Source organism: Staurois parvus, unplaced genomic scaffold (assembly GCF_062004578.1).
Source record: "Staurois parvus isolate SC_StPar_1 unplaced genomic scaffold, SC_StPar_1.0 ptg000776l, whole genome shotgun sequence".
NCBI classification, from domain to species: domain Eukaryota; kingdom Metazoa; phylum Chordata; class Amphibia; order Anura; family Ranidae; genus Staurois; species Staurois parvus.
The window spans coordinates 255,001-275,844 of record NW_028318572.1 but is presented as its reverse complement, the minus strand read 5'-3'; the positions used below and the strand labels follow the sequence as shown (position 1 = coordinate 275,844).

The window sequence follows — 20,844 nt, the reverse complement described above, 5'->3', positions numbered from 1 at the left end:
TCTAATGTTTGTGTAGTATTATGTTCAGCAGACTGTGTTCTTCTATTGTTGTGACTAAGATGACGTTCAGAGCACATTTTATGCCCAATTCATGCAAAACTCCACGTAATCCCAAGGGGTTCACATACTTTTTCTTGCAACTGTAAATAAGGTCCAGGAGGGCAAAAAATGATTATGTGGTTAAGATCAATGATATTAAGGTCAGGAGACTGTGATGGCCACTCCAGAACTTTTACCTTTTTCTGCTGTAACCACTGGAGGGTCAACTTGGCCTTGTGCTTAGGATCATTATCATTCTGGAAAGTCCATGAGTGTACCATGGGCAGCTTTCATGTAGAAGAATGTAAATTGACCTAAGAAACACTTTAAACATGCCTGCGGCAGACATAGGTCCATACTGATATAGATCGATCGGAAAAATACGTTTATAAAATGCCCCCCCCCCCAAGAAACTAAAAAAATCAGGAAAATCCATTGGACCACTTTCTCCACTATTGCTCTTTTATGTTTCAGTAATAATGCACCAAGAAACTGGTGCTGAAAAAAATGTACAGAAATGTTTTTGTGAACGTCAAGTAAATCCTCTAAGCCCCTCAGATGCTGGACTTTGGTTCCTCCACTATTACGTTCTCCACCTTCTGACCATTCTCCCTAACTTTTTCCCCTTTGGTGACTCTTCCAAACACACCTGTCTTTATTTGTAGGCCTCCAGCAGCGGACAGATGTGTTATTGGCGGATTGGAAGCAGCTTTGTGGCCGCGCGGAGGAGCGTGATGCTTGGCTGTCTGGGCTTCTCATGTTGGCAGAAAGGTTCTGGGTCAGTCTCTCTGACCTGGCGGTCATTCTTGGAGACACCCAGCAGATGGTCTTGGACACGGAACAACCCAGCCCTGACCCCGACTCTATCAGAACCCGGCTGGATGCTATGCAGGTAAAGAAGACGCCTGGGGCAACTCTTCAATTTCCTCCTCGGGAAAGATGTAAAGGGCAATGTCAGGAAGTATATTCAAGTATCAGTAAAATATTTTATTCAGAAAGTCCAAAATTTGTTACCTGTTTTCCAGTACAGAGAGTGGCTTCTCACAGGACCTATAAGTAGGACAACAGCCTCCTGTCACGTGACTTTGAATTTGGCAACTTACACCACTGTGTTTGGCTGGAACCGCAGTGGGTGCAGAGAGAAGATGGGGTTGGGACCAGAGAGCACAGTGACTTTGCTTTTTGAAGGCTCAGATTCAGAAGATGAGGATATCGGTATCATAGAGGTTTAGTTATTAGGGCAACCAGATGCAGAAGGTAGGGGGGAGGGGAGGATGCCAGATGATTTTTTTGTCTGGAGAGCTCCTTTAAGTTCAAAAGGATCAATGGGGTTCATTTGTGGTGCTGTTAGAGTGAACCTGTAAGTACATTGTATGGTGAGGCTCAGCTGGGGTGTCTCAAGTCCATCTAGTTGAACCTGTGTAGAAGCTGAAGGCAGAGAGTCATACAAAGCATGTATACAGTGTTGCACCTTTGTAGTGAAATACTTCCAATGCTGATCCTACCTGGCCTGTGCACAATAAACTCACACAAGGTACATATAAAATAATAGTTGTCTTCCTTCCACCATCAGGCTCTCCGGGAAGACATTGACAACCTTCAGAATGAACTGGATGTGCTGGGGTCTCTCGGGATGGACCTGATGTCTTCATGTGGGGACATGGACAAGCCTGATGTGACCAAGAGTCTGGATGAGGCAAGTAGGCTATTCAATGATAGATCTCTAGGAGGACGAATAACTTGCCACCCCCCTTATAAAATATGCAAATTGTGAGCATTGGTCTGTCCTATGACATCTCAGGGGATCCACAGGGCTCATTCGTGCTTTTCAGGAGTGTTTCCAAACTGCTTATTGCAGGAGATCAGAAATGTTTTCCAGGGCTACCATGAAAGGTTTCTTCCAGGACTGGCTTTCACTGCACCCAGATTCTTCTGAAGACCCAATTATATTCTTGACCTTCGAAAAACTTGTGGATTGTCTATGCAGCACCCACCACACCCTGGCTGCACATACTCACCTTTACTTTGCTCCCCGTCACTCCATTCCACCAACTGAAGGTCTATAAACACCTGCTCATTGGTTCCCTATGTATTCACCAAAAGCAACAGCAATTGCCTGACCAGACCAGTATTTCATGGTATGGGGAACATATGACTCTTACACCTTCCTTCCATTAGTGGGTGGGCCACATGTGACTCATGCCCTTCCTTTCATTGTTGCGTTGTTCCTACCATCGGTGGGTGGTGAATGGGCCACATGTGACTCATGCCCTTCCTTTCATTGCTGCGTTGTTCCTACCATCGGTGGGTGGTGATTGGGCCATATGTGACTCATGCTCTTCCTTTCATTGTTGCGTTGTTCACCATCGGTGGGTGGTGAATGGGCCACATGTGACTCATGCCCCTTCCTCCTATTGGTGAGTGGTGATTGGGCCACATGTGGTTCATGCCCCTTCCTCCCATGGGTGCGTGGTAATTGGGTGACAGATAACTCATGCTCCTACCTCCTATTGTTGGGTGGTGATTGGACCACGTGTGATTCATGCCCCTTCCTTCCATTGGTGGGTAGTGATTGGACTACATGTGACTCATGCTGCTTTCTCCTATTGGTGGGTGGTGATTGGGCCACAGGTGATTCATGCCCCTTCTGCCTTAGGTGCATAAAAATTGGGCCACATGTGACTCATGCCCCTTCCTCCTATTGGTGAGTGATGATTGGGCCACATGTGACTCATGCCCCTTACTCCTATTGGTGAGTGATTATTAGGACACATGTGATTCATGCCCCTTCCTCCCATGGGTGCGTGGTAATTGGGTGACACATAACTCATTCTCCTACCTCCTATTGTGGGGGGTGATTGGACCACGTGTGATTCATGCCCCTTCCTTCCATTGGTGGGTAGTGACTGGCCTACATGTGACTCATGCTGCTTCCTCCTATTGGTGGGTGGTGATTGGGCCACAGGTGATTCATGCCCCTTCTGCCATAGGTGCAGGGAAATTGGGCCACATGTGACTCATGCCCCTTCCTCGCATGGGTGCATTGTGTTTAGGCCTCATGTGACTAATGCCTCCTACTCTCATTGGTGGGTGATTATTGGTTCACACATGATACATGCCCCTTCCTCTCACCTGTACATGGCAATTGGGCCATATATGAATCACATCTTTTCTCTCAGCCATGTGTGGTGATTGGCCACATGTGACATCCTTTCCTTCCATGGGTGATCTGTAATTGGGCCATATGGGAATCTTGCCCCTTCCTTATACACGTGTGTCCTGTTTGGGCAAAATGTGCCATATGCTACTTCCTCCCGTCAGTGCATGGAGTTGGGGTCACATGGGACTTACACCCCGTTCTCCCATGGGTGAGTGGTAATTGAGCCCATTTCTCTGACTGTTGAGTGGCAATTGGGCAAGGAGTGAGCTCTCAGCCCAGTGTAAGCTGGAAGTAACCACTTGGAGCTTTCCCTTTCTTCTTATTGGCAGCCAAACTGAAAGGTAATTATAGGGGATCGCCATTAAAGTGTACCTGTCACTTCTCCACATTGGTGGATTTTCCGAAATTTGTGACCAGGCCTGTAGCGATGCCCAATACAGTGGCAACAATTACGTAATGCAATGGCTATAGCCAGAGCTGGGAAGAAGAGGCGACCACCTTGAGTACTTCATCAGGAGCGGGGAGCAGAAAGGACAGAACCTGCAACCTGTCTTGCTGAAGTAGTTCCCAGCTTGGGGGGGGGGCACACTTTGATCTTTTTGCCTTGGCTACTTAATCCTTCTTTGCTAGTTTACTTATTATTCTCTTGTTGGACTTTTCGGGAGTATTCAGCGCTCACAGGATAACATCTCTTGTCTCTGCAGCTCTATGCGGCCTGGAACAGTCTGAACAAGCTCTGGAGTGAGCGCAACGCCCATCTGGAGGAGCAACTGAAGGTCACCCTCCACTACCAGGAGACCGTTCAGGTAAGGAGCTCAGCATGGACCAATAACGGGGCAATAGGCACATAGAGTCCATTTGTTACTCCTGGGGGAGACACCAATGTCAGGTTGTCACTGGCTGGTCACATTATGGGACAAACACCAATAACAATTCAGGCTTCTCATGTAGGGGGATCATTTACTTCTCTCATATCAGTGACTTAGTGGTTAGTACCTTTTGCCATATATATATATACTGTATATTGAAATGCATTTTTTATATATTACAAAATATATGAAAAATATTTTTTTTAAATATATATTTTTACATATATTCTTAAAAAATTTTTATCATATAGAAAAGTCATTTTAACATATATTTTAACATATATTTGTAAATGCATTCCAATAATGTAGATTTGTATTTTTAAAAACATACAGTATATTTAACATGTATTTTTAAAAATAGTTTTCATATATTGTGAAATAAAAACGTACAGTACATATATACAGAATAAATAAAAAAAATAAAATAAAATATATATATATATTTTGCATCACCTCCCTCTTCCTTTAGATTGTAAGCTCCACGAGCAGGGCCCTCATATTCCTTCTGTACTGAAATGTATTGTAATTGTACTGTCTCCCATATATTGTAAAGCGCTGTGCAAAGTGTTGCTGATATATAAATCCTGTGTAGTAATAATAATTATACTGTATATATATTTATTATTAAACAAAAATAGCTTACTTCAGCATATAACACAGGAAACTGCTTTTTTTTGCCGGGGAAAAACATAAACAGAATCAATCATATTTTAATATCATTATCTTTAGATCTTAGATTGTACATTTTTGTTTATTAAAAATCTTACAAACAACATAATTAAAAAACATATTTATATATATACAGAATAAATAAAATAAATATATATAATTAAACAAAAATAGCTTACTTCAGCATATAGCACAGGAAACAGCATTTTTTGCTGGGGAAAAACATAAACAGAACCAATCATATTTGAATAATATTATATAATAACAACGCATTTCAACATACAGTATATAGATAGATAGATAGATAGATATTTATTGAAATATATTTTGAAATATATTTTGAAATATATTGAATATGGCCAAAATTGTAATATTTCAAATATATATCAATATATTTGGGAAGAGTATTTTTAAAATATATTTAAAATGTATTTTTCTTCCATGTGGGTAATAAAAACATATTTACATATATACAGAATAAATAAAATAAATATATATAATTAAACAAAAATAGCTTACTTCAGCATATAACACAGGAAATGGCTTTTTTTGCCGGGGAAAAACATAAACAGAACCAATCATATTTTAATATTATTATTATTATTATCTTTATATCTTAGATTGTACATTTTTGTTTATTAAAAATCTTACAAACAAACAACATGATTAAAAACATGTTTACATATATACAGAATAAATAAATAAATAACATATATATATATATATATATTTATTTTTTATTTATTTTTTTGTATCACTTCCCCCTTCCTTTAGATTGTACATATATACAGAATAAATAAAATAAATATATATAATTAAACAAAATTAGCTTACTTCAGCATATAACACAGGAAACTGCATTTTTTTTTGCCGGGAAAAACATAAACAGAAGCAATCATATTTTAATATTATTATTATTATATTTATATCTTAGATTATGTTTTTCCTGGCAAAACAAATTTACAATCTAAGATATAAAGATTATAATAATAATAATATTCAAATACGATTGGTTCTGATTTTTAATAAACAAAAATTTACAATCGAAGATATAAATAATATTAAAATATGATTGGTTCTGTTTATGTTTTTCCCGGCAAAAAAATCATATTTTAATATTATTTATATCTTAGATTGTAAATTTTGTTTATTAAAAATCAGAACCAATCGTATTTGAATATTATTATTATTATTATTATCTTTATATCGTAGATATTAGATTGTAAGGTCCTCAAGGACAGGGACTGATGGGAATGTACAGTATGTAAAGTGCTGCATAAACTGTTGTCGCTATATAAATTCCTGTGATAAATAAAATACTGCATAGTCACATTTGTCACCTGCCCGTATCATAACTGATCATTGATCTCTCTCTATATATATATCTCAAGCTGTAGTCATATCTTCCCTGCACTCTTCTCTTTCTACAGAGACTGCAGGATTGGCTGCTTGTGGCCGAGTCCCGCCTATCTGAGGAGTTCCTTGTGGGCGGAGACTTGGACATGGTGAGGCGTCAGCTGTCTGACTTAAAGGTATGTGCCGAATGTGTGCTGATATTTAGCGATGTGTAGAGTACACTCCGATTTGATTACACTGAAGAAAGTGGAGAAACAAGAAGCCAAATCTGACACATTCCACCCAAAACCCCCAAAATAATGGCAATAAGAGGAGGTGGGGCCAAATTTCGTGAATTTGTATATTGGATTCAGTAATAATTAAACCGAAGTCTTCATTCTTGATACTCGGAAATTAAATATTCCATTTGGTTTTGTGCTGACATATGCCATCATCTTCATTTACTGAACGTATTTATTCTGAAACATAAAATGTGTGCCCTTCTCTGATATAGTTTCATTTTGTTACTGACTTTTTCTGACTTCCTCTGCCTTTCCAGTGATATGGCTAATAAAGGCAGCGTCAGAGGGTGCCTGTGGGTGGAGCTTAGCCATCAAGTCAGGGAAAGTCGGATCCCAATAACAAAGTGAAACTAAATCAGAGAGGGGCACTGAAGAGGCTTTTCTGACTCTTAAACTTGGGTAAGGTTTCCTTTAATTGCTGACGCTGCAATTCCCACCAATCAGAAGCAACTCTGCATGTAGTAGTCGTTCCATCTGCAGGGGCTGCCAGAAGGTTGTTGTCACTAAACTAAATGAAAAATACATTTGAATTAAAAAATATAATAAAGTGTTACTAAACCCCGGACCCCGCATTCACTATATCCGGTCTCCCCGGACCCCGCATTCACTATATCCGCTCTCCCCGGACCCCGCATTCACTATATCCGCTCTCCCCGGACCCCGCATTCACTATATCCGCTCTCCCCGGACCCCGCATTCACTATATCCGCTCTCCCCGGACCCCGCATTCACTATATCCGCTCTCCCCGGACCCCGCATTCACTATATCCGCTCTCCCCGGACCCCGCATTCGCTATATCCGCTCTCCCCGGACCCTGCATTCACTATATCCGCTCTCCCCGGACCCCGCATTCACTATATCCGCTCTCCCCGGACCCCGCATTCACTATATCCGCTCTCCCCAGACCCCGCATTCACTATATCCGCTCTCCCCGGTTCCCGCACTCACTATATCCGCTCTCCCCGGACCCCACATTCACTATATCCGCTCTCCCCGGACCCCACATTCACTATATCCGCTCTCCCCGGACCCCGCATTCGCTATATCCGGTCTCCCCAGACCCTGCATTCACTATATCTGGTCTCCCCGGACCCCGCATTCACTATATCCGCTCTCCCCGGACCCCGCATTCACTATATCCGCTCTCCCCGGACCCTGCATTCACTATATCCGCTCTCCCTGGGACCCCGCATTCACTATATCCGCTCCCCCCAGACCCCGCATTCACTATATCCGCTCTCCCAGGACCCCGCATTCACTATATCCGCCCTCCCAGGACCCTGCATTCATTATATCCGTTCCCCCCGGACCCCGCATTCACTATATCCGCTCTCCCAGGACCCCGCATTCATTATATCCGCCCTCCCAGGACCCTGTATTCATTATATCCGCCCTCCCAGGACCCCGCATTCATTATATCCGCCCTCCCAGGACCCTGCATTTACTATATACCAAAACACACTTACAGGGGCACATGGACAGGTTACTTGGCGGGGTCTTGTACCTCTGTAGCAGTAAAGGTAGGTTTGCGGTAGAGTTGCAGATACAAACTCTATTGGGTTTGCTGAAAGGTCCAAAAGGATTCAAAAGTACATTACTGGTGGTCTGATGACTGGTGGGGTAATGAGATAGACGGAGAAAGCACAGGTCCACAGAATGTATGAAGCAGAAGCCGGGAGATCCTTGCACTGCTGGTCCTTCAGTACAGCTTCCCCTCCAGCAAGGAGAACAATCTCCCTCCAAATCTCGTGAGACTAGCAGTCATAGACAGCAGTGCCTTAGATGGTCTCACACTGCAGATATACAGCTACGAGGTCACATAACAAGAGTGCCTAGGCACAGGAAGTGAACTGCTTATTTTCAAGAGGAGTTTTAGATAAAAGGTAGAGTTTTCAGATTACTTGAAAGGTACCAGTGGGTTCAAAAGTACATTGCTGGTGATCTGATGACTGAAGGGGCAATGATAGATCACCAGAAAAGTATGAAGCAGAAGCCGGGAGATCCTTGCACTGCGGATCCTCCAGTACAGCTTCCCCTCCAGCAAGGAGAACAATCTCCCTCCAAATCTGGTGAGACTATCAGTCATAGACAGCAGTGCCTTAGATGGTCTCACACTACAGATATACAGCTATGAGGTCTCACAACAGGAGTGCCTAGACACAGAAACTGCTGCTTTTTTTCAAGAGAAGTTTTAGGTAAAAGGTAGCATTTTCAGATTACTTGAAAGGTACCAGTGGGTTCAAAAGTACATTGCTGATGATCTGATGACCAGTGGGTTATTGATAGAGGTGGAGGAAGTGCAGATCCATAGAATGGATGAAGCAGAAGTTGGGAGATCCTTGCACGGCAGGTCGTCAGGTACAGCTTCCCCTTCAGCAAGGAGAACAATCTCACTCCAAATCTGGTGAGACTATCAGTCATAGGCAGCAGTGCCTTAGATGTTTTGACACTGTAGATATGCAGCTATGAGGTCTCACAACAGGAGTGCCCAGGCACAGGAACTGCACTGCTTTTTTTCAAGAGGAGTTTTAGATAAAAGGTAGAATTTTCAGATTACTTGAAAGGTACCAGTGGGTTCAAAAGTACATTGCTGATTATCTGATGACCAGTGGGTTATTGATAGAGGTGGAGTAAGTGCAGATCCATAGAATGGATGAAGCAGAAGCAGGGAGATCCTTGCACTGCAGGTCTTTAGGTATAGCTTCCTCTCCGGCAAGGAGAACAGTGAGCAACACAGTAGTGACATCACCAAATCTTGACCAGTTCTGGTGAGACTAGACATTAGAGACAGCAGTGGAGATATAAAGTGATGAGGCTACAGAACAGGCGTGCCTAGGCACAGGGAATGCACTGCTATTTTTTAGGAGAAGTTCTTGATAAAAGGCAGAATTTTCAGGGTGCTTGAAAGGTACAAGTGAGTTCAAAAGTGAGTTGCAGGTAGGTATGCAGGCTGCAGGTCTCCAGCTTGGGACTTCGCTATGGTCATAGTAGGTCTGCAGAAATAGACCAGCACAGGTACCTAGAGCCAGAGATGAGCAGTGCCTACAACTCACCCATCTAATGATAACGTGACTCATTATGGTATGTTTCGTAAACAGGAATTTAAGAGAGAGCTGTATCAGCACCGAGTGGAGCTGGAGAGCATCGGGCACCAGAACCTGGGCAAGTCTGATGGATCGCAGCTGAGCGACTACAGAGAGCGCTGGGACCGGTTGGAGGAGGAGGCTGTGAACCGTCAGGTGCCGATTCTATCCATTCATTATCATAGAGAACCATTTAACCGAGGAAGCTAGGTACTGGATATGATGATTGGTCTGCTTTGTTCCTTCATGGCTGAGCAGACTGTAGGGACATAACAAGTAAGATATTAGAAGCCCAGGACTTGTATTTCGTCAATGACTGGATCCATGTTCATTGCATGCCAAGGGCATTTTATTATTCTTCATTGATACCAAACGTGTGGGAGATCTTCGCTTTTGTAATAAATCATGTCCCTGTCTTCACAGCACCAGTTGGAAGATGCCCTACTGGGGCTTGGCCAGTTCCAGAACCAGCTGGAGGAGCTTCTGAACTGGCTCTCTCACACCAAGGAGCAGCTCCAGGGGCCCCACCAGACCTGTACTGACCTGCAGGCCTGTGAGATCGAGCTGGCTAAACACAAGGTGAGTGCGGTGGGAATGTCCACATTCATCATCATTCTTTATGTGTTCGTGTAGAGCATTGTACATTATTTGTACCTCTCCTATTGTTAGGCCTTTAGCCCAGCCTTGACCATGTCTACATGCATTGAACTGCAACTATATAGACCTAATAGGCTGCCAAGTGGATATGATGCAAGGACAAAACTACAGCCCAGGGGTCTCCCAACTATGGCCTGTGGGCCACATCTGACCCACTACAATATTTTCTTTGGCCTGTAGAATCTGTCCATGAAATACCACAGCTGGCTGGCAGTGGTCTGTGCTTCAAAATATGGAGACTGGCTCATCCACTGCCAGCTAGCCAGCCATGACCCACAACCAGTCCACTCTGATGGGCACTCCTGAATTTAAGGGGAGACTCTGAAGGGCACTATTGGATCTAAGGGGGGACTCTGATGGGCACTTCTGGATCTAAGAGGGGATTCTGATTGGCACTCCCAGAAGTGCCCATCAGAGTCCATTCTTACATCCAGGAGTGCCCATCAGAGTTCTTCCTTAAATCCAGGAGTGCCCATCAGAGTTCTTCCTTAAATCCAGGAGTGCCCATCAGAGTTCTTCCTTAAATCCAGGAGTGCCCATCAGAGTTCTTCCTTACATCCAGGTGTGCCCATCAGAGTTTTCCTTTGGAGCTAGTAGTCTCCCTCAGAGTCCCTCCTTAGATCCAGTAGCACCCACCACAGTCCCTCCTTACATCTAGGAGTGCTCATCAGAGATTACCCCTTAGGTCCAATAGTGCCCATCAGAGCCCTCATTAGATCTAGTAGTGCCTATCAGAGCCCCCCTTACATCCAGGAATACCTTTCAGAGCCCTCCCTTAGATCCAGGAGTGCCCACTAGAGTCCCCACTAAAATCCAGAAGAGCCCATCACAGTCCCCCCTTTGATCTAGGAGTGCCCATCACAGTCCCATCACAGGGTGCTGTAAAAACCTTTTTGAAAATATGACAGCACCCTGCCTCAGTATTTCTTTCAAGAGCCTTCAGTCCTGACACAAGCAGCTTGGAGGAGTTTGAATGCAGATCGTCCTAGGTAACGCTCACATTTGACGCTGAACATCCATGATTGAATGAACTGAAGCCCCATGAATGAAAGGGGTGGGCTAATGACAGTCACATTGGGGAGGAAAGGGCTGGATGATGATGGATGTCCTCCAGCCAGGAAACAGGCGGTCTCTATCTGACTTGCTGCAGCTTCTAATGCACATTGTGAGAAGCTCACAGTGTGCAGTGACATCAGAGGAAGCCATTTCAGTCCAGGAGAGGAGCCGGTACACCTGTGCAAGACTGAAGGGGAGGAGCCGGTACAACTGTGCAAGACTGAAGGGGAGGAGCCGGTACACCTGTGCAAGACTGGAGGGGAGGAGCCGGTACAACTGTGCAAGACTGAAGGGGAGGAGCCAGTACACCTGTGCAAGACTGAAGGGGAGGAGCCGGTACACCTGTGCAAGACTGGAGGGGAGGAGCCGGTACAACTGTGCAAGACCGAAGGGGAGGAGCCGGTACAACTGTGCAAGACCGAAGGGGAGGAGCCGGTACACCTGTGCAAGACTGGAGGGGAGGTGCCGGTACACCTGTGCAAGACTGAAGGGGAGGGGGCGGTACACCTGTGCAAGACTAAAGGGGAGGAGCCGGTACACCTGTGCAAGACTGGAGGGGAGGAGCCGGTACACCTGTGCAAGGCTGAAGGGGAGGAGCTGGTACACCTGTGCAAGACTGAAGGGGAGGAGCTGGTACAACTGCAAGACTGAAGGGGAGGAGCCAGTAAAACTGCAAGACTGAAGGGAAGGCCATAGTTCAGCATTAAGCCTGAGGTTCAAACAAAATAGGAAAAATGAGCAGAGAAACCTCTCAGGGCAGCTTTTTATAATCCAAAAGAGTGAAAGATTATACTCACTATGTTAAAATAAAATCGGCCTTTAATGACGATTCCCCCATCTTTCTGTCTATATTGCTCTATGTCACCCCCTGCAGGTCCTGCGGAATGATGTCCTGTCTCACACCCGCACAGTGGAGTCGGTGGATGAAGCTGGACGGGCGATCTTGCTGACCTCACTCGGGGACGGGGCAGAGGCGCTTCAGGCCAAGCTGAGCGAACTGACGCAGCGGTGGGAGTTTGTTCGGAGTGAAACGGAGAGACGACAGCTGGAGCTGGAGAATGACCTCAGCAGGGTAATAGATAAGCTGACCAAAAGACCAAAAAAAAAAACCACAAAGATTACACGCAAACTAATTCCTCGTAATTTGCTGCATTTTGATCTTTTAGAGGAGCGTATTAAAGGATGACTTAAAAACGCAGACCAGTCTGTCTTCTTCATGAATAATATAGGTGACACCAAAAAGTGGCTCTAAAACCGAGAACAAAACTGTAACAAATTGCAGCTTACCAATCTGTAGATGTGAAGGCTGCCTTAGTTTTCTGTTTCCATAATTTTTTTCTAATGATCCTGCCAATAGCACACTTCCTTTCCCAGGGTGACATTGTCAGTACTCACAAGGCCGGTGGAGCAGATGTGCCAATGCAACTTCCTCCAGATGCCTTCTAGTGAGGCTGTGCGGACTGGATCCTTTGGGTGAAGTCTCTAGGTGTCAGAGATACTTTCAAATGTAGAACCCCCCCCCCCCCCCATCTTGGTGTGGCTACACCTTAATGAACAACAGCTGGAATCAGCCATCCCCATCCGGAACAGATGGTCAGTCACTATAGCTGGCTTCTGTGTTCTTCACCTTTAGCAGCCCCTTTTCCCATAAGGCAAGCAGGTCTACTGGTACTTGGTTGTCTCCAGGACTTATACTCAATGCTACAATGCCTGGCCACCATGCCTGGGTTTATCCCATAGGCCAGTTTATTAACTGCAGCGCACAGTTTGTCATCTATTGCCTGGTTTGCCCATGCGGTCTCTTTTACGTGGGTCGCACCACACGCTCCCTGAGGACTCGATTTGGGGAGCATAAACGTAATATATTGCATGGTTTTGACAAACATACAGTGCCTTGTCACTTCAGCGACAAACATGATGAAAATCCTGTGGGCCTCAAGGTGTTCGGTATAGAAAGTATATCAGGAGATATTGATTTAGGCAGAAGATTCCGTAAACTCTGCCAACGAGAATCCTATTGGATCCATAAATCGGAAACATTATTACCCAAGGGCCTTAATGATGCTCTTGACGTACAATCTTTGGTATAGTCTCCTTTTGACACATTGGATTTATTATTTATTAATTTATTTTTATTTTTTTTCCCTTTTTTGTTTTTGTTTTGGTCTGTTTTCTGCCTCTTTTGCCTTGCTTCTATTTTTGCATGATTCTATTATATTTAATCAATTATTTTTATTTTTATTTCTGCATGATTTCATCATATTCATTCAATTAATCATCAATTTACACATATATTTAATCAGAAAATTCCTCATTCATATGATAGACATGATTGTTACAGCAAAGCTTTGTATTGCTATCTGGCTGAATCACCTTGAGATAATATACACATTAATTTTTTTATTTTTATTTTGGAAATGGTTTATAACTACTATTTTATAACCTTATTATATAGAAAATATACTTTTCAATTTTACTGTTTACCATTTCCTCGTGCTCCATGATGCTGTGCATCTACGTTATTCATAAACGGTTTATTATATTATTTTATTACATTATTATATCAAATATGCACTATATTAAATTTGAAATGTACATTGTGAATACATCTTGTATATGTTTTTATACTATTTTTTATCACTATATGTAATTGTTGTATTATTTTATTGTTTTATCAACTTTCTATAGACATACTTTTGTATTGTTATTTATATTCTCTACCATGTACATTCATGGTGTGTCTCTGCTGACCCAGCCTGTGTTCCACTGTGGGTTTTTTCTTTTTTTTTTTTTTTTTTTTTCAATATTGTTCCATCTACGTAATTTGTAGATGCACCCATTTGGCCATTATTGGCAGCACAGCCCTGGTGCCACTCGGGGGTCCCCACGTTTCCTCCCCATTTATATGGGTATATTTATATTTTTACACACTTATACAATTGCATTATTGCATTTCTGCCTGTCAGGCTGCAGGGCCTCTGGCGCATGCGCGGCCCGTTCTTTTGGAATACTGTGTGCGCACGCAGCGCCTGTGGCCTACTTTTACCTACAGCAGCCCCTTTTCCCATAAGGCAAACAGGTCTACCAGTACTTGGTTGTCCCCAGGACTTATACTCAATGCTATAATGCCTGGCCACCATGCCAAGGCTGGCATAAACTGATTTAACTGATTTTTATCAATTTGCCTGTCTTTGTACATTTAGTAAGTTACTGTTATCAATAAACCTGGGTGACATTGTGGTGTCAAGAGTCTGGTGTCATCCAGGGTTCTCATCTATGCAGGCTGAAGGGCTGTGCAGACAAAACTGGCTTTGAAATTTTCTCCAGCATTAGCAAATCCTGGATTGGGTCCTTCAGTCCAGAGGCTTTGTAGAATAATGAGTGGGATGAAGCCACCAACCCTGGGTCCACATTTGATAGTGACCAGCACCTGCTATCACAAGGCCGGTGGAGCAGGTGTGCCCATTCAGCTTCCTCCAGATGCCTTCTAGTGAGGCTGTGCGGACTGGATCCTTTGGATGAAGTCTGTAGGTGTCAGAGATACTTTCAAGTGTAGACCCCCCCCCCATCCCGGCGTGGCTACCCCTAAGACCTTAATGAACAGCAGCTGTAATCAGCCATCCCCACCCGGACAGATGATCAGTCACTATAGCTGGCTTCTGTGTTCTTCACCTATAGCAGCCCCTTTTCCCATAAGGCAAGCAGGTCTACTGGTACTTGGTTGTCCCCAGGACTTATACTCAATGCTATAATGCCTGGCCACCATGCCAAGGCTGGCATAAACTGATTTAACTGATTTTTATCAATTTGCCTGTCTTTGTACATTTAGTAAGTTACTGTTATCAATAAACCTGGGTGACATTGTGGTGCCAAGAGTCTGGTGTCATCCAGGGTTCTCATCTATGCAGGTTGAAGGGCTGTGCAGACAAACCTGGCTTTGAAATTTTCTCCAGCATTAGTAAATCCTGGATTGGGTCCGTCAGCCCAGACGCTTTGTAGAATATTGGGTGGAATGAAGCCACCAACCCTGGGTCCACTTTTGATAGTGACCAGCACCTGCTATCACAAGGCCGGTGGAGCAGATGTGCCCATTCAGCTTCCTCCAGATGCCTTCTAGTGAGGCTGTGCGGACTGGATCCTTTGGGTGAAGTCTCTAGGTGTCAGAGATACTTTCAAGTGTAGACCCCCCCCCCATCCTGGCGTGGCTACACCTAAGACCTTAATGAATAACAGCTGGAATCAGCCACCCCCACCCGGACAGATGGTCAGTCACTATAGCTAGCTTCGGTGTTCTTCACCTATAGCAGCCCCTTTTCCCATAAGAAAAGCAGGTCTACCGGTACTTGGTTGTCCCCAGGACTTATACTCAATGCTATAATGCCTGGCCACCATGCCAAGGCTGGCGCAAACTGATTTAAAATTTTTAATCAATTTGCCTGTCTTTGTACATTTAGTAAGTTACTGTTATCAATCAACCTGGGTGACATTGTGGTGTCAAGAGTCTGGTGTCATCCGGGGTTCTCATCTATGCAGGTTGAAGGGCTGTGCAGACAAAACTGGCTTTGAAATTTTCTCCAGCATTAGCAAATCCTGGATTGGGTCCTTCAGTCCAGAGCAGGGGCGGACTGACCATTTGGAAACTCGGGCACTGCCCGAGGGCCCGAGGTCAGTAGGGGGCCCCATGAGATGCCCCTGGTACCTTTTTCATAGGCTTTTTTGAGTTTGGGCAAGGACACGGGGGCCCCATGATCCCCTATTGCCCGGGGGCCCCAAGAGTTGTCAGTCCGCCCCTGGTCCAGAGGCTTTGTAGAATAATGGGTGGGATGAAGCCATCAACCCTGGGTCCACATTTGATAGTGACCAGCACCTGCTATCACAAGGCCGGTGGAGCAGCTGTGCCCATTCAGCTTCCTCCAGATGCCTTCTAGTGAGGCTGTGCAGACTGGATCCTTTGAGTGAAGTCTGTAGGTGTCAGAGACAATTTCAATTGTAGACCCCCCACCATGGCCACACCTGAGACCTTAATGAATAACAGCTGGAATCAGCCACCCCCACCCGGACAGATGGTCAGTCACTATAGCTAGCTTCTGTGTTCTTCGCCTATAGCAGCCCCTTTTCCCATAAGGCAAGCAGGTCTACCAGTACTTGGTTGTCTCCAGGACTTACACTCAATGCTATAATGCCTGGCCACCATGCCAGGGATGGTGCAAACTGATTTAAAATTTTTATCAATTTGCCTGGCTTTGTACATTTAGCAAGTTACTGTTATCAATAAACCTGGGTGACATTGTGGTGTCAAGAGTCTGGTGTCATCCAGGGTTTTCATCTATGCAGGTTGAAGGGCTCTGGGAACTTTGGTCTGTGTAGACAAAACTGGCTTTGCAATTTTCTCCAGCATTAGTAAATCCTGGAATGGGTCCTTCAGCCCAGAGGCTTTGTAGAATATTGGGTGGGATGAAGCCACCAACCCTGGGTCCACATTTGATAGTGACTAGCACCTGCTATCACAAGGCCGGTGGAGCAGCTGTGCCCATTCAGCTTCCTCCAGATGCCTTCTAGTGAGGCTGTGTGGACTGGATCCTTTGGGTGAAGTCTCTAGGTGCCAGAGACACTTTCAGGTGTAGACCCCCCGGCTCTACCACACCTGAGACCTTGATGAACAAAAGCATGAATCTGGATGGTTCACGTTGAGGAGATATTAATTTTACTTACAGGTAAGCTTTATTATCAGGTATAATTATTAAAGAAGAATTTACGACCTCTTTAAACCTGAGTACATAGCACAATGGTCCATGCCTGGTGCTGCCTCCTATAGATGCCACATTCTAACTCATCATTAAGACATCCCTGTGTCTACCATGGTGGCACCGTGAGCAGTTGACGGAGGAATGGAAAGACAACCTGCAAGTTATACTTTGTATCTCCAAGAGTGCAAACCATTGTGTAATCTGATGTTGATTCTGCTTTATTTTTTATTTCCAATGCTCCTCGGCTTGTCTACTGACCCCCTTCCCATCTCACCCTTCTGCTACTCCATGTGCCCATCTGTTTTCAACCCTGACCTGACTGTGACTTCACTTGGCCTGATCCCCAGACACTAAATCAGATGTCTGCTAATGATATTTGGTCTGCTGGACAAAGATCACTTAGTTCTGGTATAATAATCCAGTAGTATAAAAAGACGGGAACATGGAAAAATGAACAGAGCAGGAGGTTACTAAAGGTGAAGGGCCCGCCATTTGTAAAGTCAGAACAGAAGTTAGGCCACGTATATGAGTTCTTATTGTTAAATAGTTATTATAGATTTTACTTGTTTCTGTATCATTTACTGTATGTGCTTTTGGCTCTGGTAAGGGTTTAGCCCATTTGGTGACCCCGTGTCCCCCCTTCTTAAAGGTGCAGGATGTCGCTCTGGAGGTCACCGACCTACTGCAGTGGCTGGAAGAGGTGGAGTCCCGTCTGTCCTTCTGCAAACCTGTGTGGGGTCATCCGGAATCCACCAGAGACGCTCTGACCAAACACCTGGTGAGTGGACATATAATGGAGTATAATGAGGATCAGACGGTGGCGGGTCATTGGGTGCGCTGGCTGCACAAAACGGAGATTTCATAGCCCGACTTTTCTTGATATTCAGAGTCTTCAAATATTTGTTTATTCATCCCTTCTACGTCTTACTACACTTTACACTTCTCTATAATAGCAGTTTCCTCCATTCTCTTCTCTGGCATTCTATTCTATTTCCTTCTACAATATGCTGTATGTTCTCTGTCTTCCTGCACCCTACTGACCCTACTGTGTTCCTGTTCCTCTTGCCCTCTGCTGTATTGCCTTTGTCTCCTGTACTCTACTGTATTTCCTCTGTCTCCTGCATTCCGTTGCATCCCCCCTGCCTCCTGCGTTCTGTTGCATGCCTCCTGCATTCTGTTGCATGCCTCCTTCCTCCTGCATTCCGTTGCATCCCCCCTGCCTGCTGCAATCTGTTGCATTCCTCCTGCCTCCCGCATTCTGTTGCATCCCTCCTGCCTCCTACATTCTGTTGCATCCCCCCTGCCTCCTGCATTCTGTTGCATCCCCCCTGCCTCCTGCATTCTGTTGCATGCCTCCTTCCTCCTGCATTCTGTTGCATCCCCCCTGCCTCCTGCATTCTGTTGCATCCCTCCTGCCTCCTGCATTCTGTTGCATCCCCCCTGCCTGCTGCAATCTGTTGCATCCCTCCTGCCTCCTGCATTCTGTTGCATCCCCCCTGCCTCCTGCATTCTGTTGCATGCCTCCTTCCTCCTGCATTCTGTTGCATCCCCCCTGCCTCCTGCATTCTGTTGCATCCCTCCTGCCTCCTGCATTCTGTTGCATCCCCCCTGCCTGCTGCAATCTGTTGCATCCCTCCTGCCTCCTGCATTCTGTTGCATGCCTCCTGCATTCTGTTGCATCCCCCCTGCCTGCTGCAATCTGTTGTATGCCTCCTGCATTCTGTTGCATCCCCCCTGCCTCCTGCATTCTGTTGCATCCCCCCTGCCTGCTGCAATCTGTTGCATCCCTCCTGCCTCCTGCATTCTGTTGCATGCCTCCTGCATTCTGTTGCATCCCCCCTGCCTCCTGCATTCTGTTGCATCCCCCCTGCCTGCTGCAATCTGTTGCATGCCTCCTGCATTCTGTTGCATCCCCACCTCACCTCCTGCATTCTGTTGCATTCCCACCTCACCTCCTGTATTCTGTTGCATCCCCCCTGCCTCCTGCAGTACGCAGTATGTCCTCCACCTTCTACTGTATTTGATCTGCCTCCTGCACCCAGCCATATTTCCTCTTCATCCTGTACTTTGCTGTTTTAACCATTCCTTCTGCACTCTACTGTGTTTCCTCTGTCTCCTGCATTCTGTTGCACCCCACTTGCCTCCTGCATTCTATTTCTTCTGCCTTTTGCACTCTTCCATATTCCCTCTGCTTCCTGCACTATGCTGTGTTCTTTATTTCCCTTGCACTTTACTGCATTCCTTCTGCCTCCTACACTTTGCTGTATCTCCTCTGCACTCTACTGTATTTCCTCTGCCCCCTGCATTTTGCTGCATTCACTCTTCCTTCTGCACACTGCTGTATTCCTTCTGCCTCCTACACTTTGCGGTATCTCCTCTGCACTTTTCTCTATCTCCTCTTCCTCCTGCACGTTTCTGTATCTCCTCTGCACTTTGCTGTATCTCCTCTGCCTCCTGCACTTTGCTGTATCTCCTCTGCCTCCTGCACTTTGCTGTATCTCCTCTGCCTCCTGCACTTTGCTGTATCTCCTCTGCCTCCTGCACTTTGCTGTATCTCCTCTGCCTCCTGCACTTTGCTGTTTCTCCTTTGCACTTTTCTGTATCTCCGCTGCCCCCTGCACTTTTCTGTATCTCCTCTGCCTCTTGCACTTTGCTGTTTCTCCTTTGCACTTTGCTGTATCTCCTCTGCCCCCTGCACTTTTCTGTATCTCCTCTGCCTCCTGCACTTTTCTGTATCTCCTCTGCCTCCTGCACATTTCTGTTTCTCCTCTGCCCCCTGCACTTTTCTGTTTCTCCTCTGCCCCCTGCACTTTGCTGTATCTTCTCTGCACTTTTCTGTATCTCTTCTGCACTTTGCTGTTTCTCCTCTGCCTCCTGCACTTTGCTGTATCTCCTCTGCCCCCTGCACTTTGCTGTATCTCCTCTGCACTTTTCTGTATCTCCTCTGCCCCCTGCACTTTGCTGTATCTCCTGCACTTTGCTGTACCTGCTCTGCCTCCTGCATTTGACCATTTTTCATCACCTTTCTGCCTCTTACACCCTGCCCATCACTCTTGTCCTTCGGCACATTTCCATTCTTCCTCCTGCACTCTTACATTGGATATATTACTCCTCTGATTGCCCAGGATCTGTGTAAAGAGATGGAGTCTAAGCAGCACACATATAACAGCGTGCGGGACCGTCTCCAGCGCCTGCTGGCTTCCAGCCCCCAACCTCGAGGCTCCAGCGCAGAGCACCAGCTACGGATACTGGAACAAAAGTGGGAGAGCGCATACACCAAGGTGCAGGACAGAAAGGTGAGTGAGCGGGAAGAGCCACGGGCTCTGTAGCGGGGTTGTGTGCTCACTTTCCCCTCACTCCTGCCTCGTCGCTCTGTAACAGGCGTGCTTGTCGGATGGGCTGGCAATGATAACAGAGTTCCACAACACCATGCAGGAAGTGTCTCAGTGGATCGGACAAGCAGAGGGGAGACTCAACACGGCCGGACCACCCAGCGTCATCTTAGAGACCGTCACCAATCAGATTCAAGAACACAAGGTGGGTGGGCTGCCACGTCTGGCCTCTTTTTAAAAAAAAAATGTTAACTGCCTGGCTGTCACGTGGATCCTAAATTGGTGCAAGTATTTGTGAGCCCCTTGTTATGGGATAGAAGGGTATGAAGCCAGAGGATTGGGATGACAAATAGGCCATGCTGGGCCCCTAAGCAGCTGTGTTGGTTGCTGCCCCCCCAGTACAACGTGTCATGTTTCTTTCTCAGGGTCTGGTGCAGGAGATTCAGCTGAACGAGGGCAAGCTGGCCGGCCTGGAGTCCGTCTGCTCACGTCTCAGGGACGTGAGCCGGAAGCAGGAAGGGGACATGACCCAGTCCTTGGTGCAGGGCGCCCGGGAGCGGCTGGGGAAGGTGCAGGAGAGGGCAGCAGAGAGAG

General features: G+C 45.7%; 1 protein-coding gene across 2 annotated transcripts in view; it reads left to right on the top strand.

Annotated features, from left to right (window-relative positions):
• Positions 1 to 541: 541 nt before the first annotated feature.
• The window catches only part of LOC149444767 (microtubule-actin cross-linking factor 1, isoforms 6/7-like), a 98,700-nt gene continuing 78,397 nt past the window's right edge, over positions 542 to 20,844 (top strand). Inside the window, exons 1-11 of one of the 2 annotated variants that reach the window (XM_089654549.1) lie at positions 542 to 931; positions 1,613 to 1,735; positions 3,904 to 4,005; positions 6,168 to 6,269; positions 9,474 to 9,614; positions 9,882 to 10,037; positions 12,046 to 12,243; positions 17,568 to 17,696; positions 20,044 to 20,214; positions 20,300 to 20,455; positions 20,676 to 20,844. The exon at positions 20,676 to 20,844 is cut by the window's right edge and continues 38 nt beyond it. In XM_089654549.1, the coding sequence (XP_089510675.1) occupies positions 797 to 931; positions 1,613 to 1,735; positions 3,904 to 4,005; positions 6,168 to 6,269; positions 9,474 to 9,614; positions 9,882 to 10,037; positions 12,046 to 12,243; positions 17,568 to 17,696; positions 20,044 to 20,214; positions 20,300 to 20,455; positions 20,676 to 20,844 (1,582 nt within the window). In that variant the 5' untranslated portion in view covers positions 542 to 796. The remainder of the gene's footprint in view (positions 932 to 1,612; positions 1,736 to 3,903; positions 4,006 to 6,167; positions 6,270 to 9,473; positions 9,615 to 9,881; positions 10,038 to 12,045; positions 12,244 to 17,567; positions 17,697 to 20,043; positions 20,215 to 20,299; positions 20,456 to 20,675) is intronic. The other variant, XM_089654548.1, reaches the window with a different exon arrangement.